Raw genomic sequence first — 25,319 nt, 5'->3', positions numbered from 1 at the left:
TAACACCTGAAAGTTGATCTCTGATTGTGACAAACATTCTGTGGTACATGTACATCCATGCAGAGACACACACACACACACACACACACACACACACACGCACGCACGCACGCACGCACGCACGCACGCACGCACACACACACACACACACACACACACACACATCCATGCAGAAAACACAGAGCACACACACGCATCCATTGAATAAATATAAAACAGGCCAGCACAGTGGTAGTCAATCCATACCGAATTTATGCTTCCAGATCCAATAGACATTGATCAAATGCCTGCTGTTCCAGCCATTGTGAGACATGCTATGGATACAAAGCTGAGTCTACTATCCTAGGGGCAGACTTTAGTAACGTGATGAAAAACAGGAGTCTGACCTAGTGAGAAAGGTGAGAGGAACTGTTTTTAAGAATGTGACATTGCGTAGGAATGAAGTAGGTTCTGGAATCAAACTTTCAAAGAGAACACAGTGTCAAGTGCCTGTAATAATACAGACAGTAGTGCGACTGTCTTATAGTTGGCTCCAGAGACAAAGATGAGGGTCAAAAGGCTCAGGAAGAACAATGAATGATGGAAATTTAAAGACAGGCAACTGAACAAAGACAGATATAAGAGACGTAACTGGACATCTGAGGTATGAAATGCAAATCTGAAGGTCCAGTTAGATGGCCTTGTGGGTGAAGAGTCATGCTGCCGGGTTGAGGACCCAAGTGTGATCCCTAGAACCTACATCCGGGAAGGAGAGAACCAACTCCTCTAAGTTATTCTTTGACCTCCACAGGTCCCTTGTCACATACATGTGTCCACACATATGCAATCCAGCCACAAAGATAGTTTGAACTAATTAAATTAAAAAAGAGATGTAATCTAAGTTTCCCATAAGCCATAAGATAGAGGGAAAAGAGATAATTAAAAAAAAAAAAGATGAACAGGAACAAATCAGGCTTATTGTCATAAATAATATCTGTTGTATTTTAAAAATTTATTAGTATGTTTGCTCCTGCACATGCAGGAGCAAGATGTTAACTCCTTCTTTAGACCTAGAATTATGGGTCCTTGTGGGATTCGTGGCTTGCTATGTATCTGTGTGCTGGGATCTGAACTCCAGTTCCCACGACTGTACTGTACGCACTCTTAACCATTGCTCACCATTTTAGCCCATACATTTTTTGGGGAAGGGTTGTTGGTTTTGTTGTTGTTGTTTCCGTAAGCCCTGTTTTTGGTCTCTGGAAGTCACCTTGCATTATGGTACTAGGATTAAGGCATTCAAATTGGAGCCTTCATCTGTTACAGTTGGAGTTGGTGTCTGTGAATACAAATTGTCGACTGGTCCTATGTCAGGCTTCACATTTTAAAGTGTGGCTTGGAAAGATGAGTAGTTGTGAGTGTGGCTGTATAGCATGGTGAGTATACCTCTATATGTGAGTGGGGTGGAGTGATGGAAGTCTGCAATGATGCATGTGTGCTTGTTCGTCATATCCTTTAATAGATCATCGGAACACAGCTGTCCTCGTGGGAAGAATTAATTCTCATAAAAAGCAGAGCAAAAGGCGAGGATGTGTGGAAAGTAGTGTTCAAATGGCACCACTTTCTCAAAACGGTAGGATCCATTGCTCTTGGAGACTTGGTGACTTGTTGGAAAGACAGGTTCAAAAATAGAATCTGGCTTTGCTTTTTTTTTTTTTTTTTTTTTTTTTTTTTTTGATGGTGGTAACAGTGATTTTCTGGTGTGAATGATGAGTTTGAGACTCAAAGACAACAAACTGAAGGAGTAGTGAGCAGTTGATGGCACAAACCTAGATCCTGAAGGGCCAACGCCACCTTTTCTCTCTTATGTGTAAGTACTAAGAGCTTCCGCTAGGTTGATAGACTTGCAGACAGCCGTCCTGTGTGCAGAGCTCAAGAGCACTGTCACTTCTTCGGAATGAGAACTGTGTCATTTGAGTGAAAGCTCTGAAGAGTTCAATACTAGTTGTAATTATTTTTGTCTTGGTGATAAGAGGGGGATGACAATACAAATTCTTTAAGTATAAACTTGGAGATTTATTCATTTCTGTAACAGTTTAGAGTAAGTGGTTAGATCCACTGACTGCACTTGCAGAAGACACAAATTCGGTTCCCAGCACCCATGTCATGGTCCACAACCATGTGTGATGCACATACATAAAAACATACAGGTGAAATATTCATACCCATAAAATAAAAGTAAATTCCCCTTAATGTATAAAGTAAATCTTCCTCCCCATGTTTGTGTACTCAGGAGAGTATGGGGGATAAAGATTATTGGGTGGGTTCTGTTGAGTAATTAGTCAACTTCATCTCATTTGGAAATTTTCCTTACGTTTGAAACCCTCAGGAACCTTGAACTTAGAGAGAAATCCTTCACCTGGGTGGTGAAACTGACGGCTGCATCAAATCTGAACACTCTAGCAGGACTACACATCATTATTTCTCCTTAAACCGTCAAGACTTTATTTGTACAATAGTGTTTTCAATAACTCCCCTTGCTGGTTATAATAAGATATTCAAGCCCATAGTAGCCACACACTGAATATAGAAATTTAGTTAGTTTTTTTTTTAAATAATACACATATAACCTGGACCATTGCTATGAATAATTTTATGATTTTTCTCATTGGGATCTAAAAATCAGAAGCAGATAAGATGCAATACATTCTTTTGCTTAATTTTTTCATATTCTTGAGTCTGCAAAGGATTTTTAAGATAATGAAAGTAGTAAATACGGAAACCCAAGTAAAGTGACCAGAAGATAGCTTCCATATTTGAAAATAGTTGTATTTTGCATAGAGAACTGTCTTGAACATAGTGAAACACTGCACTTTGTATGAATGAAGTATGTCACAAGAGAACCTGAGGCAGATGTCCCAATGCGATAAATTGTTATTATTTACTAACGGTTGACATGTTTAAAGTTCTGCTTAGTTATTGCTATAACTGGGACATTGTTTGTCTCCTCTATTTTGTTTCTCTGTGCATATCTGTGACTACAATATGTCAATAAAGACTTCATATTACTTGAATTTTTTTCTTGAATAATGTGTAACTAAACTAGCATTTCCAGCCAAACCATCTTACTGTTAGGCAATGAAAGCACAAACTCAGTGCTAAACTTTAATATCCTCGTCCTTCAGCAAGAGCTGCAGTTTTCTGTTTTTGACTCCTACAGTCCTTTAACCAAAGCTATCTTGTCTGATGATAAAACCATAAGTGTATGAAGCTCACACATTTTTCATCTCTTTTATGACCTTATCTTTCATGAGCGGCTTCTGTGAAGGTAGCCTAACTATTGGGAGCACCTGGAAAACATATGTGGTATCTCTCCTCTGATAAGCAGTTGTGAACAAGAGTGTAGATCTGTCACTCCTGAACTGCTCATTGTTAAAAAACACTTTGATGATTTAGCTGATTGCAAAATACATTATAGGGATGACTAACGGCTCCAGCAACACTCCTAGTCAAGAAAGTTCAATAGTCACATTGTACAAGAATTTCTATAAGAGGTTAATATTGACAGGAACTACATGGATTAAAAGAGCAAGGTTGAGAAAGGCTGTCTGCTTGCATGACTGCTCTCAAACACCGCTGCTGTTTTGTGGTAAGAAAGCGAGTGTCTCAGAACGTGGCAAATCTTTAATTCCGACAGCAGTGTTTAACTTTGACTGAATAGGTGTTTGTTTGCATTTCTGAAATTATTTTTGCTTGGCGAGGAAAGCCACCGCCTTCACCACCTTGTGAACGATATCTAATATGGTATTTAAAGGTGCTGTTTGCTGGGCTTCAAAGACTATATTTTAGTGCGTTTCCCTGAGTCATTTATGTTGTGCTTTATATTGCTCAATAACACCTTCAATTTTCCCCCATAGGGCTCACATTGATTTTGAAAACTAGACTAAGAAAAATGGAAGGGCTCTCAACACACTTATATCTTTTAAAAGAGCAACAAAAGCATTTAATCTTGCAGGAGAAAACCATTAACTCCATAGTCATAATTTGAGAAATATTACAGATTTTGTTACTGCTTGGCATTTATTCAGTTTCATTCTTTTATGAATTACTCTCAGGATAGATATCACAGTTCACACATTAAGTATGTTTGTGCTTCGCTGGAAACACAGCGAGCTGTCTATTCAGAGGGATATGAATAAAGAATTCAGAGAGTAAATGAGAAGATGTCAAATGCTTGCCCAGCTCCGCCGTCCTTCTCTTCTTTCTCTACGGCTTTCCTTTTCCAACCACGGAAGCTTTTGGAAGCAGCATAGTAGCAAACCTGTCATTATTATCTTGGCTAGTAATTATTCATGACATTTGTCCTAAGCCATTCCATAGCCCTGATTTCAAACATGGGAGAATCAAAAATGGACTGAGAAAAAAAATGACAGCCAATGCGGCGAGTTCCATTCAAATCCAAAAGAAGCTGGAGTTGGGTTAATATCAAAATAAAATTCTATTTATAAATTTTCTATGAGAATAAAATACTGAAAGGAGAGAAGCAAGTGTCTATTATGAGTGAAAAAATGGTGTTTCGTAAGAATACTTCAGAGATTTCATATTTGATTAAATTATTTTTAATCATTTCATTTTTCATTAGTAAAAAGATTAAAAATGAATTAGGTAAAAAACATTACCATAAAAATGAGAACTAGTTTGCTGTGATAAAGTTAGAAGATGAAAGGTCCAAAAGTTGAAAAATGTGACATATTTTAGTTATTAAATAGAAATAATGTGCTGAAAGCAATTAATTAGCAAATGTAATGATATTGCAGGAGGTTACAGCAAAAAGAATGAGACAAAAATCTAATTTCCTCACTGGTCAGTGAGCAATGGTTATTGATCAAGCATCTATGTGTAGTTGATTTTATTAAGTGCCAAGTAAAATAGGAGACCTTAAAAGGTAACGATTAAAGAGATTAAGTCCATTAAACCTTTCCTCTGAGTGTATAAGCGATAATGAAGAAATGGGGACATTTACTGTGAGAAGGAGAAAGTGACTCGCAGACCATGTCTTGCCGTCTTTGTGGCTTGCCATGTAGAAGATGTCTGCAGTATCCTTTGTCATTCCGCTTTGATGGTCGGGATGAGGCCCAGGGCCTCATCTGTGTTACGCACACACTCGACTTCTGAACTACACCTGGGTTCCAAAGACTATATTATTGCATGAAGGATGATCTTTGGAGTCAGAAAAACATGTAATCAAATCTTGTCTTTGATGCTTTCTTTGTCTGGGAATCCTCTTACATCTCTAGCCCTTGATTTGTTTTTCTGAAGTGTCAGAATACTAATTCCTGACAGAGCCAATAAGACAGTGTTAATACAGCTCTTAGGAAAGTCCACAGTGAGGAGCAGGGCTCCAGAGGCGGTGGCCCTGTTGAGGTTTAGGGTAGAATCAGGCCTTATGATAAGTATTACACCAAATATATATTTGGTTTTTCCAGACAGGGTTTCTCTGTAGCTTTTGGAGCCTGCCTTGGAATTCTCTCTGTAGACCAGGCTGGCCTTGAACTCACAGAGATCCGCCTGCCTCTGCCTCCCGAGTGCTGGGATTAAAGGCGTGCTAATATTTATGATTTCAACATCTGACACAAGGAAGGTATGCAAGTCAATATAAAATAAACAGGGACCCATCTTATTTTCTGCATTCATACACATCATTTCAGATCAGGCTCTTAGGCTCATTTTCTCTGTTTTGTATTCCTTCTTTTAGAAAACACACAAAAGACTAAACACTTTGCGATTCTAACCTGTTACTCCATCTCAGGTTTAATTTTTGTAGTGAGATATATAGTATACCAATCCAGTTCCTTAAACATCTCAAGATAGGTGCGAAATGAAATGCTGTGTATAATTAGCCATCTTTACAATGGCTCTCTAAATACCCATTTTTGTTTTAGTTCAAATATCATGTACTGTTTAATGAAAACCAATCATATCACTCAAAGATCAGAGTTACCAATATTTAGCCCCGCTCCAGATGTTAGATGTTGGGGCAAACTAAATGGGAGCATTGCATTTCTGATTTGGCAGTTAAGTGACACTTAATGAAAGAACTTGGCTATTGGAAATGGTAATCTCACTCAAGCCCTTCATCAGTTAAATGGAAATGTTTCATTTTGAGCAGTTTAATAACATTGGTAGCAAATACCTGCCAACGTGTTCTGTCATCCTGGCATTTCTTCACCTACTATAAGACACTGGTGAGATGATCACGGGTGAGCTTGTTCTGTGCTGAATAAGGAGGTGCTTCATTCCTTTAACAACACAGACAGCAAGCAGCCGTACATCTTCAAACACCACTGAACATAGTCTTTCTTTTTTGTTTTCTTCTGTGTAGCTTTGTAGACTAGGCTGGCCTGGAACTCACAGAGATCAGCCTGCCTCTGCCTCCGCAGTGTTGGGATTAAAGTTGCGTCGCTATCACTGCCAGACTTGAACCTACGCCTCCTTCACGAAATATGCTTGTTTAACTTTTTGCCAATTTCAAGCTTGCATGTTTTTTCTCCATTATGATAGCTCCTCTATGGCATGCTTCGAGGAGATGGCTCCTATTTTAGTTTGAATGTTGTTTCCAGTCCTGGATCTTTAGGGCACAAACTCCACAGAGTTCAAAGTCAGTTGAGTCCCCAAAATGTTAGGGTTTTTATTTGTTCTTTTTCCCAGGAACCTCCTGTGGTACCAAGTATTAGCTTACATGTTTGGGTAATGCTGTGAATGGCTCCTATCTCTTGTCATAATGGGTACAAGTCTCTGTCCTTTTGTCTGATACACTACTCTAGAAATCACGTGTAGGAGCCATGGTGTTTATATTCTTAGTGGCCAACACGATGATGCCTGAAACTTAAAAGGCATTGTTTTAGTGACTCGGCCCTTGTAAGGCCAGCAAGCATCCAAGCACTGCTTCCAGCAGTTCTTCTATCCCAAGAGGCATTGGGAAGGATGCTGGTGAAGGGACATTGGAGCTGTAGGAGAACTCTGAACAGGAACTGGTAATGAGTTGCAGCCTCTCCTAGAAGTAGGGGACCATCAAGGAAAAGGGGGTCTTTGTAAGACAAGGACCTGGCCTTTCTCTCCTTCTTCACTCTGTCCTCTATCTAATCTGCTGTCATTGCGTCCACTGGCTGCTTGCACCCAGAAATCAGAAGATAAGGGAGTTCACAGAAGTCAGCTCTACGTGGCACAAAGCAAGGGAAGGAAGAATGTCAATTGAGTCCAGCAGAAAGGTCAAGTGGAAGAGATCCAGCTCTTGGGAGTTTCTAAGATTCTCTATCCTAGCTAACGGGATTCTATTATACCAGCCTGCTCACTATATGGCTTTAGTTCAGTGTTCACTCAAATGCAGGGAATCAAACTGGAAATTGAATAAAAGGAATGGCCTTGGCCTGATCTATCAAGGCAAATGATGTGAGTCTCCCCTTACTAGATGGAATCTCTTTTTCTCTATATCAGGGTAACTTAGAGGGAACAGGTAGGCGGCCAGGCTGGCAGGCTGAGCCAGTTGGTTAGTTCAAGGTTGTCAGTATTTAGAGGTCGTCAAGCCTACTTATATGTGGAGACTAAGAATCAGCCTTCTCTGGTCCTGGGAATTGAGAGCAGAACATGCCCCACTGATCTCCAGAAGATAACTGGTTGATGCGTGTATGGTCTACAATGTACCCTGCAAGTGGAGCATAGAAGATTGGAGCATCACTGTTGTTATTGAGCCTCCTTACCTTCCTTGTGTCTCCGTGGCCTCGTCTCACACACTCATTTGCGAATGTAGTCTCCTTGGTGACTTCCACAGTTCCAGTAAGGAACTCACTTTCTGCATAAGCCTATCAGAGCTCGTTGATCACAGAAGATGCTCAATACCGAGCTTGTGGAAAGAATAGATACATTCATCAGTATTCTTTCCCATCATACCGAAAGTCATTCAGTTTTGAGTGAGTTTTCATAAGGTTTATGGTGCTTTTTATGGTGTGCTTTATTCTGTGTCATCAACCAAAGCAGCTTTGTTGCACTGAACTCAAAAAGTGATAGTTTTTATTTTTGTTTTTTTTGTGTGTGTTTGTTTTAAGAATGGGTTTTAGGCCTTTGTCATTCTCCTCGCCTTTATTCCATTAATTCCTTTATTCTTTAACTCATATTGTGAAGCTCCAAATGGGGGGGGCGGGGGAGGGACAGGAAGCAAAACCTGTAATATTTAAGCATCAAAACTCATCCTAACATCACATTAGTGTCAAGTATAGTAATGGTTTCCTAAATTTTATATTTTATAATGTCAATTTATAAATTATAAGAAACAGGACTTTTTTAATATTTTGTACAGAGAGTGAAGATCAGATAGAGATCTGAGTGACTCAGGTTGAAAGTAACTACCGAATCCTTCGAGGGAGGGTAGACAGTCATTTAAATTTAAATGTTAGCATTGTTAGGTTCAATGTAGAGTATGCATCATTTCAATATTGTTCTTGTTCATGGCTCCACACTTCTTGGTGTTTATAATATTGTAGAATGAAGATACTAAAACTCAAGTGTTTGGGCTTTAAAATGCAGTTGTATCGGTAAATGTTTCCTGTTTCACTGTGTCTCAACTGTTGCTCAAGACTCACAGGGCTTTTTGTTTGCTTGATTGCTTGTTTGTAGCTTGTTTGCTTGGTTTTCTTTTTGGGTGAAGTGAAAGCAAGAAATTGTGGAAACGTACCACCGTTATCCAAGCGTAAGTTTAACTTTGCAGTGTGTTCTGGTGGGATGAATGGAATCACCAGCTTATATCACATGCTAATCATTTAATTATGGGTCTTATCACTTATCTTTAAGAGAATTAGCACCAATGCGTAGAAGCATAACACAGGAAGAATAAAAATCTTGCAATAATCTAAACCCACCCAAACCAGGAAAACACCTTACTCTATATTTAATTTGGCCTTCTGTATTATGCCTATAAAATTCAAATCTGCAAATAAGGTTAATATGGGTTTTTTATTTATCCAGAGTTTTCAGAAAAACTTTACGTTGCTATCTTATTTCTTCTTACATATAAAATAATAACTCCAAGGTAAGATACATATGCAAATAGTTTTAATTATTTACAATACTTAGATTTATTTATTCACTGACAAATATTGGTAGCTTTTGTTATTTTTCAGCTACATTAGCTATCAAAATAATTACCTGGGGATATTTTTGTCAGTGAGTTAGAGAATATGTGACAAGGATATTGCCTTGCCAGATTTCAATGTCACAGGACTTTGGTCATTTCTCCTTTCTCTGTTGATGTATTCCAGGTGATGATGAAGGAACCCAGCAGCCAGCAGAATCAGATGGGGACAGCCATTCTGACAAACCCGGGCAGCCTGGAGTAGACACAGATGACTGGGATGGGCCAGGTAGGACAGAGAATAGAAAATGCAACCCATTTTCACTTTAAAAAACAAAAATCAACATTTCACATTTTTTCTCTTTAAATATTAGATTGACTGGGGGTGAAAACATAAAATATAGAGAGCTTGTAAAAGTTTTAACAAATTTTCAACTCAAATTTAAAAGTCATACATGGGCTTTGTCTGTGCACGAGTTCTGGTTATATGGGAGTTTTAGTAAACTTCGATATCTAAGAAAACTTTAAAAACCAGTGTCACCTCAGCATGAAGTCTCTGTCTTCTTTCATTCTTACATAAAATCAGTCAATTCTATTTGCTGGCTCTTTCAACAGGGGATCTTTTGGCTGCATCCAAATTCAAGTCAGGTTCAGTTTGAAAGCTTACAAGTTAGTTAACAATAACACCTCAATGAATGATCCTTTTGGTTTAGTTCTGATGTAAGTCACAGATGGAGACTCCACATTTATTTAGATATTGAGTCACAATTCACAGATTTTCCCCTTTGCTTCTGGCAACTTGGTCACCTTTATGGATTAAATTAGATGGGCTCTTAAAGGGCCTTATATTTGCTCATTTCAGGAAAAATGAAAGGCTAATCAAAACTTGATGTTAATAAAAGTCATAAATATATACTGTTTATAATAACACCGTAGGAAATAACCTTATTGTTTACTGCTGAGTAATTCATAATTTATGATATGCTTATAAATGGAGACCATCATGGTTTAGGCTTTTAGGATGTAAGTGAGTTTTGAAATAGTTTCAACCTTAATTTCCAAAGCAGTAACCTTTTTCATTAAGAAAGATCGCTATATTTCAATCACATTTTCACCCTTGCATGAGTTTGCAAATTGCTCTCTGCTGTGCAAGGGAAAGAGAGGAAATCCAGTGGTAATTCTCTGAAACCAGCAGCTGGAAAATATAATGCAAACAAAAATGAAGATACAGTATATCTGATTATTATGATGTCACTTCTAATGTTATTCACGATATATACAAATCTTTGTAGTCTACACACTATAGCGTAATGCTTTACCAGACTCTGGACCCAATTTTATTACACTTTAAAATACCATAGAAGCATGTTTTAAAAGATTTCACTGCATTAGTTTAAATTCAAACTTCTGGGATTTGTATTTTATTACATATTTTTTTCTGACTTATCAATGTGAGAGGATTTCCTTGGGATAATTAGAAAATAATATTTTTTTTAAAATCTTAACTTTATTATGAGGCTTCTGTGTACAACTTGAAAAGGGTCCATGATCTTTTATCTTGCAGTTATTTATTAATAGAATTAAATATTTTTATTTAGAAGGTACTTTTGGAAGTACTTATTTAGAAGGTGCCTTTCCAGTTAGACTAGATGGGTTTTAATTGTTTCTATCTGAAAAAAAAAAAAATGGTCCATTCGGTCACACCTTTCTTTTGGGAAGATTGTGCAATCTGACGTTCCTCTTTGTATCTAAGGCTCATGGCCTTCCCAGTTGTGTGACAATAAGAAAGCAAAACAGTGTCCGAGGCTGCGGAGCACATGTGGCATAGCTAATGCCATCTTTGGGAAACTTTTGCAGAAAGAACACTATTGGTGAAGTAATAATAGTAATAATAATTGGAGGTTTTGAGTAAAGAATGATGCTTGTTATTTGGGTGTGCTCTCTAGGTTTTGTTTAAATGAACTTACTGATTCACTGAAGGCACTCTTACATGTAGATTTGCTATAGATGTTACGGCGTTCTGGACTATATAGGGATATATCAAAACTTTAAGGGAAAATATATGTCTCTTTTATAAGGCCCCCACCCCTGAGTATTATAAGGTGAATAACACATTTCTTTCCATAGCTACTTCTGGTGGGAGAAGGCTGTATCACTTTGAAACTCCTCGAAATAATGAGGTTAGCCCATAGCAACAGAGTCTCTTTGATGTTTGTTCCTTTTCTGGTAGCATGTTCATTGAGTTCATTCAATTGGGAGGGCCTATGAAAGGAAGGAAGACATTTTTGCAACCTTTGGCTACTTAAATATCACTACCATCAACATCAGTAGTGATTACTTTTTGCTCACTGAAGTGCCTTGGCGCTTTACAGCAATATCAAAGAGAAAATTTTCCAGCTTTTGGTCATGGTTCCCAAGTCGGCAGCTAGAGCATCTGGATTCCAAAGGAAGTCCTAGGTCAGGAAGAGCTTTCCCCTAGACTTGTAAGTTTCTGCCTAGGAGATCTGTGGAACACTGTTTAATTTCTTGGTGCTATATACTCATTTATAAAGTATAGAAAAATATTATTGACTTCTCCATAATGGCACCAGCTCATAATCATAAGGCCCTAATGATTTCTTTTGCTTACAGTTTTGCAACTTTTATGTCCCAAAGGTTTTTACATGTTCCTCAGAGCATCTAAGACCCCGAAAGGTAAAGCTAGGTGGTATTAAACACTAGTTTTCCGTTTACCACAAATCGTTGTCTGAGACATCTGGTACTGAGCCAGGTTGATTTCTGGATCCCCTAATTTCACACCCCTACTTACCAATGCTGGCGCTCATCCTAAGAATGACAGTTTTTTAAAAATATAACAGAACCAAAGGATATAGAAATCATCTAAGGAATTTGGGACATAGACCTGACATCATTTAAGATGGATCCGGAATTATCTTATTTTTATGGAGTTTAATTGAAGATGACGACAGCATAACCTTCCTTGACGGCTTACTTCAATAATGAATCAACCCTGTCTGAGAGATTCTATTTTTTATAAAATGCAAATTCTCCCGTGTAAGGAAGTCATCCTTTGTTACCCAATGAGAAGTTGCACTCAGAAGTCACAACTATTCACACCTTTGTTAACTTCTAAGTGGAGCCTAAACAATCAAAGGAAATAATGTTTGTAAGTAGCTAGGCTGTGGAATTCTTCAGCGTTTAAATGTTTGTAACTCTTGTGTAAGTAGCATGAATCATTGAAGTTTGGAAAGCTCGCAGCACACTCTTAGCGAGGCCAAAATAAAAGTCGTTAACCTCGTCATTCCAGCATGCCATATATCTACCTGTCAAGTTCATGGTTTTCCTTGCTTTTAAAGATGTTATCCTGACACGTTCTTTGGAATGTAGCATATAGTGCTTACTGCTCACTCTTATTCGAGTATTCACTGGGGTGATTCTTACATTTGTTTGTTCTCTTTCAAAGTAAGTGTCTCCTTTTTCTTCAGCCTCATGAATGCTGTATTTTGTCTGAGTAGTGGGGGCTTTCCTTTTACCAACATTTAGTTACATGTTTGGTCCTTCGATGGACATTTACTCTGCACTGATGGTGAAGAACCTCAGAAAGCAGTGTAGACACTGCATGACACTCCTGCTTTTCTCTTGGTACCCTTTCTCTCTTTGACCATAGTGTAGTCACTGAAACAACAATTAAGCATCCTTTGTCCTTGAAAGCAGAGCATCACCTATACTACAGAACTATTTACACAGTTTGGAGCCAGACAGACCTTAGATAATAGTGATATTTATGGCCTTATGTGTTGGCTTGTTAAACAGACAGTCCTCAGTTTCTTTATCTCTGAAATGGGCATAGTGATAGCTGCTTAGCAACACTTATATGAAGATGAACTTAGAAAGAGATAACCTTCACAGGGTTTCTAACACCAGGCTTCGGGGGATTCAGTTTCGAGAGTCTCCTTCTGCCCGCATGTAGCCCCTAGAGAAATATTTTAAACATGGTCCTCTCAGACCAGTCAGTAGTTGAAATACTGATTGTATTTTGGAAAGACCACTTACATCTCCGTCTTTTTTCATGAGAAAGACTACTTATATCTCTGTCTTTTTCATAAGAAAGTCTTCAGATCTACTTTGCAAGGCTAGTCTGGAGTACTGATTTATGTACTGGGATTTAGGAACTTTGTAGCAAGGTCAGGGGCATCCTGATAAATCCATTGTCATCTCTACTAGAGGTTCTGTGACAACCACACCTCACTTAGAGATCAACCCTGGACGCCAGCAGTCTGGTTGCGTTCTTACAACTTGGCTTTTTCTCACACTTGCAAATACTGGCTAATTGGTTCCTCTGTCATAGTACCAAATGAATATTATCATAACATCTATCTAAGTGTGAGTTTTCAAACAATGTGTATTCATGCACACCTATACAGAGAAAATTTTGGAGGAAAACAGCTATCTGCCTTTCTTGACACAACTTTTATTTAAGTAGATCTTTATTCTTAGGTATTAAATTAAACCAATGATCATGTACATGAAACGAAGCAAAAAACAAAAAAATCCAGTCCTGAATTGACAATTTAATAAATGAAAACTAAATTTACTTGGTAATAACTTTTATAATTATACATCATAAAACATCAGAACTTTCTGGTGCTGATTACAGGTAAGTTACATTTGCTTAATGTCATGAACTGTATAACAAAGATATTTTCTCTGTGTATTTCTTGGGTGGCCTTGCTGTAACTAATAATAGGACCCAGAGCAAGTTAATACTTCTCAGTGGCAACAGTGCTCATAAGTCAGGCTAATAACAATAAGTATCCTATTAATGAGATTTCACATGTACAGCATGGGGCTCAGTGTTTCTGAAGAACTCAATACACCACTCTCATTATTGATTTTTACTATCGGTTTTGGCAATTGTGCCTCAGTAGCTGTTATAGCGCTTTCCATAGATGTCTTCACTGAACATCAGTACAGTGAGTTAACTTTGCCAAGTGGTCTTGCTCAATAACAAAACGTCGCAGTATTACATTTACTCTGCCCTGGTCTACCTGGCTTGAAACATATACCTCGGATAAAGAATTTTTAGTGTGAATACTTTTTTGAAAAATAGCTGCATAGGATAAAGCCAAGTGTGTGTACTTGTTGCGTAGGGACTAAACATGGTTTAGGAGGGCCTCACTAAGTTACCTCTTAGGCCGTTGCTCGGCATTTCACATGTATGAAGCTGATTGGGCTTTCCTGCTTTGTGTCTGAAATGAACCTAGCAAGACAGGAGCTCTTTTGCATAAAGTGGAATGGTAGCTGGAAGACCACTGTGAGACATAAGCACACACTTAATGATATAGGTCCCCCGCCCCCCGCCTCTCTACAGTCCAAAGAAGGGCTTGAAGATTACAGTTCTGATTTCGTTTTCTTTTTGATTGGGAAAATGTGGTAGATATAAGATCTGGGAAATGCCATTTGAAGTAAATTAACAGACACCTATGAAACATAGTTAACCATAGATATAGTCTGACAGTGAGAAGAATATTTTGAGAAGCGGCGGGAAGGGAAGAATGACTGTGTATTACGCTGACAGTGAATTGGTATTATCTCTGTTATCAGATAATGCAGTTATCATTAATTTTCACATTTGCATTTCAATCTTTGGAAGGAAATGACTCTTGCCGGATGAAGATAAGAGCTCTGTACCACTATAATGAACCATCATTTTATCCCAAGGCTTTGTGTCCATATGAAAATGAGGCAAGGGGGAGAGAGAGAGAAGAGAGAGAGAGAGAGAGAGAGAGAGAGAGAGAGAGAGAGAGAGAGAGAATAGTTGTGTATGGGGGCCTCAGAAAATATTGTTACAGCTTGTCAAAAATTCCTGCAGACTTTTGGTTCTTCTGTGAAACAAGAGGGGGTAAAATAAATCTTGTGTAGTGCAGTTAAGTGGATGTCGGATTAAAGATGAAAGCCTGACTCCGTGGAACAGAATGTCACATGAACATAGTGTGAAGGTTCTCTTGCTCTTCCCAGCTCACTTGAGTTTGCACTCTCACACAGAATTAGGACATGCATAAATTAAAAACAAAAAAAAATAAAGATAGTTTGTTCATCCCTGCTTGGAAAGACACCAAGCTCTGAAGAACTACATAAAGCATACCATTTGCTTATTATCATAATTTGTACCATAGCTATATGAGAATACAAATTAAGAATAGTTTGATAATGATTTGTTTTAGAGTTGTCTAGCACCTAATTTGTTTATGCAAGTTTAATTCAGAAATTCAAATTAGAGGATAATGAATTTGAATTTAATTTTCTCTAGGCATTTCTTTACAGGGACCTCTCCCTAAAACTCACCATTAGAAAACAAATATAGTCTTAGATTTCATAGTTATATCATAGTTCCTGAAATATATGATAGCACATTCCTTCTCAGAATTTTGTACTTTATCACCAATGATAGAATTCCTAATCTGCTTTTGCAGTAGAAATTACTTAACTGAAGTATAATCCTTATCCCAGCTCTAAAATCTGTACATTGATGCTCTTGTTATTTGAGTTCTGTCTCCCCAAAATTACTGTGCTAAAGTTTCAAACTCTTAACACTCAGAGTGTCATGTCCTTTAGGGAGAGCATTGTTGAGGAAATGAATAATTGATGAAGTTAGGGTCATAGTGGAGCAAGAGAATTAATCTCATCTATGTCCTTTTAGGACGTAGGACTATAGGGGCAGATGGGCAGAGACAGGCATACAGATAAACAAACACACAACAGAGGCACATGTACACACACACACACACACACACACACTCACAATACACACACATATGCACATATGCACACACCTATATACACACAATACACACATGCACACACACAGTACTCACAACACACACACACACACACACACACACATACACACACACAAACACACAAACACACATTCACAATACACAAACTTGCAGATATGCACACACCTATACACACACCTGTACACACACACACACAAACACACACACACTCACAATACACAAACATGCAGATATGCACACACCTATACACACACAATATACACACGTGCACATGCACACACCTATACATACACCTGTACACACACACTCACAATACACATATATGTGCACACACACGCACACAGACGTGTACTCATAATACACACATGTGCGCCCATGCACACCTATACACACACCTGTACACACACCTGTAAACACACACACAATACACACACATGCACACACCTATTCACACCTGTACACACACACACTCACAATACACACACACACACATGTGCACATGCACACACCTAAACACACCTGTATGCACATCTATATACACACACACTCACAATACACACACATGCTCACATGCACACACCTATACCCACCTGTATGCACATCTGTACACACACACACTCACAATACACACACATGCTCACATGCACACACCTATACCCACCTGTACACACACACTCACAATACACACACATGTGCACACACACACAGACATGTACTCACAATACACATACACGTGCGCACATGCACACCTATACACACACCTGTACACACACATGTACATACACGCGCACACCGTATTATCTGAAGATGAAGGGAGACACAACAAGGTGGTTCTTCTATAAGATAGGTAATGTCAGAGGTTGCTAGAGTAACTGCAAAAACCAAATGGGATTTGGGGGAACGAACCCTGACAGTGCATTGCTCATGAGCATCCAGCTTGCAGAGCTTCGAGAAGACACACTTAAGGTATTTGAGCTTTGGGACTTTGGTATAGCTGCCCTAGCCATACACACCCCTAGGGGGGAAATCCACAGAGACACATAATTGCAAGGGAATCAGGTGAGGATGTGAGCTAATATGCTTCACAGTGTTGCTTGCTGTAAGTTTTGGTTAAGTTACTTAGAGTGTCTTCCAAATAGATAGCATTGTTTTTATCAAAACTATAGTTGTAACCCTTGAAAGACATGAGAAGGGAACAGGACTAAAAATGTAGGGGTGCTGTTACTTGAGGGGCTTAGGGAGAAACCCTCATGTTCCCGTGGAAAACTCGACTTCCATGGCTGTGTTAGTACTTTTACACTGCTCTAATGAAGCAGGGGTGTTTGAATGGTGTACACGTCAGTGAGACATCCCAGCAGAAGAGTGAATGTAGAGGAGTGCTCAGCGAACTCCCTCAGGGAAGTTAAGGAAAGCGAGGAAAATGGGACATATTTTTCCCAAGGCGGAAACGACTCCCATCATGGAGAGCTATCAAAATTGAGATTGTAAATTTAGTGCATGCAGATATTTGAGATTTTCACTAGCAAACTAAGATATAGATTCATTGAAAGGTGAAAAAGTGAGTCTATGGAGTCAATTATAGTAAACAACTATTATATTTATTCAGTAGTGTTTATTTATGCCTAAGAAATTCCCTGAATTTCAGAATTTAGAAATGGGTTTCCGATATTTTACATATGTGTGCACATATATGTATGCATGAATTATATATTTGTCCCTATGTCACTTATTTTGAATCAATTATTATTTTTATAGATTGCCTTAGAGTTGATTTTTATTTACTGCCCCTGCAATGTTTGGCCTGCACTTCTTTTAAATCTTACTGTTTCAGCTTTAACTTCCCAATAAATTTGTTTTGTTGGTGTAAGAGTTTCTGAATTTTATGATTTCAATGTAATTCATGTAAATTTGATGATACTGCATTCTGTAATAATGTGCTAAATACTTGAAATGGGTTAGAAGTAGGCATGCTGTCATACAAGCAGATAACCATCGTGTTATCTTTTGTATTTTCTGTTGTGATTTGAAAATGACAGGAGCACTTTAGAGCTTGGTGATCATGTGTTTGCCTTATTGATAAGTTTCAAGCCTTGTCCTAAGGATGACGCTCGGACTCATGGCTCATTCACTCATGAATAGAGTTGACAAATGCATACCGGATATATTGCTTCTTCCCCCACACTTCACAGACCTACACCACTGCATTCATTTAGTTCGTTCTCGAAGAGGAACCCTGTGCCAGACAAGATAAAAGAGAGTAGACTTAAGATTATATTTATCAAAGTTCAGATCACAAAGGATAAGACAGATTTAGTGACTATAAGTATAGGGTTGTGGTTAATGCGGTGGTTTGAATAGGAATGGTCTCTAAGACACATGTTTGGATGCTTGACCGGTAGAGAGTGGCGCTATTATGAGTTGTGGCCTTGTTGGAGGAGGTGTGTCACTGTGGGGCCGGCTTTGACATTCCATATGCTCAAGTTACTCACAGTGTGGTGCACAGTCTCCTTCTGTTACCTGTCGATCCAAATACAGAACTCTCAGCTCCTTCTCCAGCACCATGTCTGCCTGCACGCCGCCATGTCTCGCCATGACGATAATGGACTAAATCTTTGAAACTGTAAGCCAGCCTCAAGGAAATGTTATCTTGTGTAAGATTTGTAGTTGTCATGGTGTCATTTCACAGCAATAGAAATTCTAACTAAGACAAGGAGTGTACAGGGTGCCATGGTAACAGAAACAGAAGAAGGTCCCCTAGTGCCAACAATACCAATGATAATTAAGATGCTAATGGAGCATTTTTTTTCTGGAGGGAGGGCAGGAAAAGACTACTGGTGCTGACGGTAAGACATGAAGCTGATTCAGTTACATATGCAACAATGACTCCTTCATTTGGTGACATTGGAAGTGATACATTCTTATTGGGACCACTTGAATTGTTACAGGTAAATTAGAAAACGAAATATGATTCCAGCATGTGTGATTACCCTGCTGTCATTTAGCCCGTGTGTCAGCCCAGACAGACCTGTCTGTAAAGGGACTAACTAACTAGTCTTCCTAGAATTACCCTGCCTGATAAATGAAGACCATGGAGAAGAGAAACCATGTCTGTAAGCCACACAGGGATCCCAGATGTAGACACGAGGCTGCTTGCTAAAATCTTTTCTCTTTGCAAACTACTAAGACAAAGGGAACAGTTTGGTAAAATTCAGCTAAGGAATCATAATGAAATCTAATTGTAACTTATGGTATTACCTGGAAACTCAGCTGCCAAGCAGAGACTCAGGTTCCAGGCTGGTGATGCAAGGCATTTGAAAGCAAGGATGGTTCTTAGAGTTCCTTGGAGAGTGTGAAGGAACTGAGAGGAGAAACTCATTGGGGAGAGTGTGACCATCTTGTAGGCATCAGTGTTTCTAATATAAGTGGTCCTTATATTAGAAAATATAAGGTAAACTGTAGCTAAGGTCTTAAACACTGTATTTGAGAGCCCTTTGTCACTGGTCACCTTAGTTTAGATAGACTTAAATACAAAACACTGCATGTTTTTGATTTCTGATGGTAAGTTTAATGTCACATGTCCGAAAACAACCAAAAGAATGTAGTGGCCTCCAAGCATACATTTATGAGTGAGTAGCACTAACAACTGATGCGGGATGCCCTTCTGTATATATGTTTCTCTTATTGGTTGATGAATAAAACACTGATTGGCCAGTAGCCAGGCACGAAATGTAGGCAGGGATATAAGACAAGGAGAATTCTGGGGAGAGGACACAGAGAGAGGTCAAGATAGATAGATAGATAGATAGATAGATAGATAGATAGACAGACAGACAGACAGACAGACAGACAGACAGACAGACAGAGATGCCATATAGCTACTGGGAAGATAGGATGAGCCTTCTCCAGTAAGATAAGGCCATGTGGAAATAAATAGATTAATAGAAATGGATTAATAATTCAGAGAGAGCTAGCCAGTAAGAAGCCTAAGCCATCGACCAAACGGTTTCTAATTAATGTAATTTATTTGGGTCTGAAGGGTGGCAGGACCAGGCAGAAAAGAAACTCCATCAACAGAATGGCACCAAACATGAGGCCTGAACCCACGACCCTGAGATTAAGAGTCTCATGCTCTACTGACTGAAGGACATCCCCCATCAAACAACCAAGATTGTTGTTTTTGTTGTCGTGCTAACACAAAGGCCTTTCCTTGCTTCAACTGACCCCCTGTGTACAAAGTCACAAACATTCCTGATAGGATGAATGCTTAACCAATTCTTTTGTTTTTTTCTCTTTAATATTTTTATAACTATCAACATGAGTCCATGCGTGAACACTGGACATAATAGGAACCAAATACAATATAACGAATTTAATAAAGTGAGGCATGTCATTTCTTTGAGAATTAAGAAGGTTAGGAGCCACAGAGATAACATCAATTTATAGGAGGTGTTTTTAATAAACAGTGCATTGTGTAGCTGTTTGGTATTTTAGGTATATTTTTATGTCAAAACAAGAGGGGGAAAAACAAGTTAAAAGGAAAGAAAATAAAGCAGGAAGTATATTCTGTCTTTTTATTCTATCTTTTTATTCCTGTGACCTCTGCCCACTTTTTTCCCTTTAAAATAGAGGTTACTCTAGAATGTTAGCATATTCTTCATTACAGGACATTTTATATTACCCTTTAAAATGAATAAAAAGAGGTAACTGGGCTTGTGAACAATAATTACAGTAATGTGATTAAAGCAACAGTTACTTAATAGGCTAATAAATGAAATATTAAAAAATCATAGCCCATCATTTTAATACCATAACTGATTTAATACCAAATCTTAAAACGGTTTTCTTATTACAGCAGAAGTCAGTTAAGTGACCCTTATATTAGAAAATATAAGGTAAACTGTAGCTAACTTCTTTATTTATTTATTAGTTCTAGTTAGGGAACAAGCTTGTTTCACATGTAAGTCCCTTCTCCCTCTCCCTCCCCTCACCCCCATCCCTCCTCCCCCACCCCCAACCTACCCCCACCCCATCCACCCACCACTCCCCAGGCAGGGTAGGGCCCTCAATGGGGGCTCTGCAAAGTCCACCAAATCTTCTTGTGCTGGTCCTGGGCCCTTCCCCATGTGTCCAGGGCCAGAGTGTATCCCTTCACCTGGGATGGGCTCTCAAAGTCCCTTCTTGCACAAGGGAAAATACTAATCCACCACCAGAGGCTCCCTGGAGTGCAGAGGCCTCCTTATTGACATCCATGTTCAGGGGTCTGGATCAGTCTTGTACTGGCCTCCCCGACAGCATCTGGGGTCGATGTGCTCTCCCTTGTTCAGGCCAGCTGTTCCCGTGGGTTTCTCCAACCTGGTTCAGACCCCTTCGCTCTTCATTCCTCACTCTCTTCAACTAAATTCCCGATTTCAGCTCAGTGTATATCTGTGGATGTCTGTCTCTGCTTCCATCAGCCACTGGATGAGGGCTCTAGGATGGCATAAAGAGAAGTCATCAATCTCATTTTAGGGGAAGGACTTTTAGGTTATCCTCTCCACCATTGCCTGGATTGTCAGATTGTGTCATCCTTGTAGGTCTCTGGAGATCTCCCTGGTTCCAGATCTCTTCTCGGACCTATAGTGGCTCCCTCTGATATGGTATCTCTCACCCTGCTCTCTCTTCTCTATTCTTCCCCCAACTCGATATTTCTGCCCCTCCATTTCCTCTCCTCTACAACTCTTCTCTTGCTCTTATTGTAGCAGCTCCTTCCCCCAACCCTCATGCTCCCAGGAGTTCATGCCACTTCCCATTCCTGGGGTCCATTTATCCCTTAGAGTCCTTCATGTTTCCTAGTTTCTTATACACTGTATTTGAAAGCCCTTTGTCACTGGTCATAGGGGGGTTGTCAGAGCTTTGCAGAGGGGTAGGTTAGGGTCATATCTGCATATGTAAATGTGTGTGTTTCCTTCACCCAGCTAAGCATAAGCAATGTTCTTCATGGTTACATGGACAAAACGGGCCATATTTATTTTATAAAAAGGTTTTTTTTTTTTTCATTTTTACCAAAAACAATGTTTTTTTGTTTTGTCTGGCTCTTCCAACCAGATGCATTTATTTAAAAAGTAAACATTGAGGATACCTTTAAGTTTGGGAAGAAACAACAGATTTAGGGTTTTATTTTTTTCCTTGTTTTAATTTAAATTAGAAACAAGCTTGTTTTACATGTCAATCTCAGTTCCCTCTCCCTCCCTTCCTCCACTATTTCAAGTTATGAAATGTAATGATTTTATCTATTTCTTTCTTTAAATTTAAAAAATAAATGTGTTTTTCCAGAGCAGCTATTTACATTCTCATAAATGATGTATAATGAAGGAAAAATATCCGTATTGATTGACTTAGATATTTTTTAAAACATCCAAATTATTCATTCATGTAAAAACCATAATTACAATTGTGTGGCAAACTTAATTTTCCATCAAACAGGATTTTTCTTTCTGAAGGTGTGAGGAAATTATTTTATGAACTCACATAACTTTAGCCTACCGTTTCTAGTACCAATCCACTATTAACATATATTGAACACTTTAGCATATTTCATAAATAATAGAGGTTGTCAGTTAGCACATTCTTCTAGATTTTACTAATCCCTTCCTTTTAAAAAGAAACAATGAGGCAGCAAAAGTACATGCGATATCCAATATTTCACTCCTGTAAAATAAAATAAAATGGCATTCACTGTTACAAAAATGCATGAAATCTTCCAGCTATCATTTTAAAGTTCTTGAAATTAAAGACACTTCTAATTTTCTTTGGGCACTTTGTCTTATTACAGATGTGTCCTGTAACCTTAGGGTTTTATTGTTCTGAAAAGATACCATGACCACTGCAGTTCTTATAAAGGAAAACATTTAATGGTGGGCTGGCTTACAGTGTGGAGGTTTAGTCTGTTATTGTCACAGTGGGAAGCACTGCACAGCCAGGCATACTTGGGGAAAGGTAGCTGAGAATTCTACATCCAGAGCAGCAGGCAGCAGGAACAGAGATAGAGACACTGGGCGTGGCTGGAGCATCTGAAACCTCAGAGACTGTGCCTCAGGGAAACACAGGTCAACAAAGCTGTACCTGCTCCAACAAGGTCACACCCGATCGTGCAACTGTGAGCCAGCATTCAAATGCTTCAGTCTGTGGGGGCCATTCCTATTCAAACCATCGCACCAACAACCACTACTCTGTTGTTCTCTCCTTGACTGCTGAGGATGAGACCTGGAAGCATCCTATTTGTCAAAGGTCACATAGCCCATAAATGTGGTATTTAAATCAAGCAGTTTGTCTAGTTATTGGAATCTCCAAGCTAAGGAGAGGAATGGGAGAGACTTATTTGCCTATGTCAGAGTGTATGCAAATAAGTGTTCTCGTGTGCACGTGAGTGTGGGTGTGGTGTGTGATACTCTTCATCTGTTCTCAGTTTCTTTGTTTGTTGCTGCGATAAAATCCTCTGACAGAAGCAACTCAAGGAGGGGAATGACTTAGTTGAAGTCACAGCTTTAATTATCATCCATTATGTCAGGGAAGTCAAGGAATAGGAGGCAGTTGGCTACATCCCATCCACAATCCAAAGACGAAGAGTGATGGACGCTAGTGCTCAGTTCTCGCTTTACGTTTTACTTAGTCTTGGTTCCTGACCCTACATAGATCCAGACCTCCTGGGTATTATTTGTGGATATGAATCATCACGCTAATGTTAATCATTACAATTTATTTACTTTTTATTCGGTTTTATGGATTTACTTTTAAGGCAGGGTTTCTGGTGTACACTGTCCTCAAACTCACCAGGTAGCCAAGAGCGACCTTGAACTCACAATAATATTCTTGACTCAGCCTTCTAAGTCCTGGGACTATAGGTGTGAGTTTCCACTCATATAGTTTATAGCCTTTAAAGCTTAGTGTGTGTGTTTTTTTTTTAATATCATATTTCTCAAGTTGCGTAGTCAGTGCTGTTATCTACTCTGTGATTTATAGGTCCCCATCACTCCATTTCCTGTCTTAAGATTTCTCTGTTCTGGGAATTTCCTATGAATGAAGTCGATAACTCAATCACGTTGCCCTACGGCTTTCTCACCTCCAAGACTGGGGTGTGTGGGGGGCTACACACTTGCTCTGTCGGGCTGTGTGCTACAGTAGTGACAAGTGACACACTTGTCTAGCAGAACAAATGCTGCTCAAGTGACGTCAGCATGGAATAACAAGGAACATCACTTTCATTCTTATCTGCCGATACATTTTTCTGTCTAAACCCACCCTGAATCTTTATCTCATCCATTTGATTTCTTTAAGTATCGAATGCCAGAGAAATAATGAGTCTGTCTATGGTATGCTTTGTTTGGAAAATTAGGGTCTTAACTTCCTTGATGAGAAGAAGAAAGAATTTACTCCAGCATTTCAGATGAGTTTTGAAAACTACAATAATTTAGGCAAGGATAATTCAGTCATTTTCTGTTTACATTCAGCCTTGTTCCACAATGGATTTGTGATGAGTTAGTCAATATGAAATATAAAATGGAATAAAAATCAATAAAGTAGATAAAAGACAACATAGGAGAGAATATAATAACTAGAAGCTAGGTTTATCTAGTTAGGTGGGTAGCTAAACTAGAGTGTTCAATAGTTGCTCAAATTTACTGAAAAGAAAAAAATAAGCTTTCTTTTTAAAGATATCTTGGTATTAATTTTTAAATTGTTCAATATGAATATTATGTTTTAAAAATTATAATAAACTCTTGGTGAAAAGGAAACATATTTAACTTTTATTGATCTTGCTATAATAAAAGCCATAATATTACTCTAAACAGGGTATTAAAGGAACAGTTGGCATTAACTCAGGGCAGAAAGTTCATCCATTTATTTCTGAGCAAGCTAACAGGCAAATAAATAAGTATCTGAATCACTGCAATGGTGAATCATGGTTTCCAGCTTGGTGTGATTGAGAAACATCTCCGGCATTGATAGGGCCTACCTATCTGTGTCCTGGAGAACATCTCCAGAGGCAATTAGATCCAGTGGGTTCTGACCTGAGGAGTGAAGTCCAAATGTGAGCAATGGTGGAAACGTGGAATGTCAGACATGTTTTCTGGTTGGTAGGTCACTTAAGTTGTGTCCTTGGACTGGTTCCTATGACTCCTCCACTCTGCTTCCTGTCTGCAAAAGCCACTTGTTCTACCAATGCTTCCCCCCCCCCCACCCATGAAGTTCTGGACAACTATATGTGGTCATTCTACCATGGACTGAACACTCTGAAACAATGAGGGAAAAGAAGCTTTCCTCTAGGTTTTTTCTGTCAAGTCTGTTCATGGCATCTGTACAAAGGACAATGCACTACCTAAACAGGTTATTTCAGTCTTCCTGTGTAAGTACAATGAAAAGTCCCAAGCCAACTGAGAGAG

The 25,319-nt window shown here is 38.8% G+C and overlaps 1 protein-coding gene across 2 annotated transcripts in view; it reads left to right on the top strand.

Annotated features, from left to right (window-relative positions):
* Nucleotides 1-25,319, top strand: part of Zfpm2 (zinc finger protein, FOG family member 2) — a 436,511-nt gene that overhangs the window by 102,788 nt on the left and 308,404 nt on the right. For both annotated transcript variants that reach the window (XM_035449618.1, XM_027431464.2), the window contains one exon: nt 9,288-9,389. In XM_035449618.1, coding sequence (XP_035305509.1) covers nt 9,288-9,389 — 102 coding nt within the window. The remainder of the gene's footprint in view (nt 1-9,287; nt 9,390-25,319) is intronic.

The sequence above is a fragment of the Cricetulus griseus genome, chromosome 10, assembly GCF_003668045.3.
Source record: "Cricetulus griseus strain 17A/GY chromosome 10, alternate assembly CriGri-PICRH-1.0, whole genome shotgun sequence".
Taxonomy (NCBI): Eukaryota; Metazoa; Chordata; class Mammalia; order Rodentia; family Cricetidae; genus Cricetulus; species Cricetulus griseus.
Note: the sequence above shows the minus strand (reverse complement) of the source record. Positions and strands in the feature narration are given on the sequence as shown.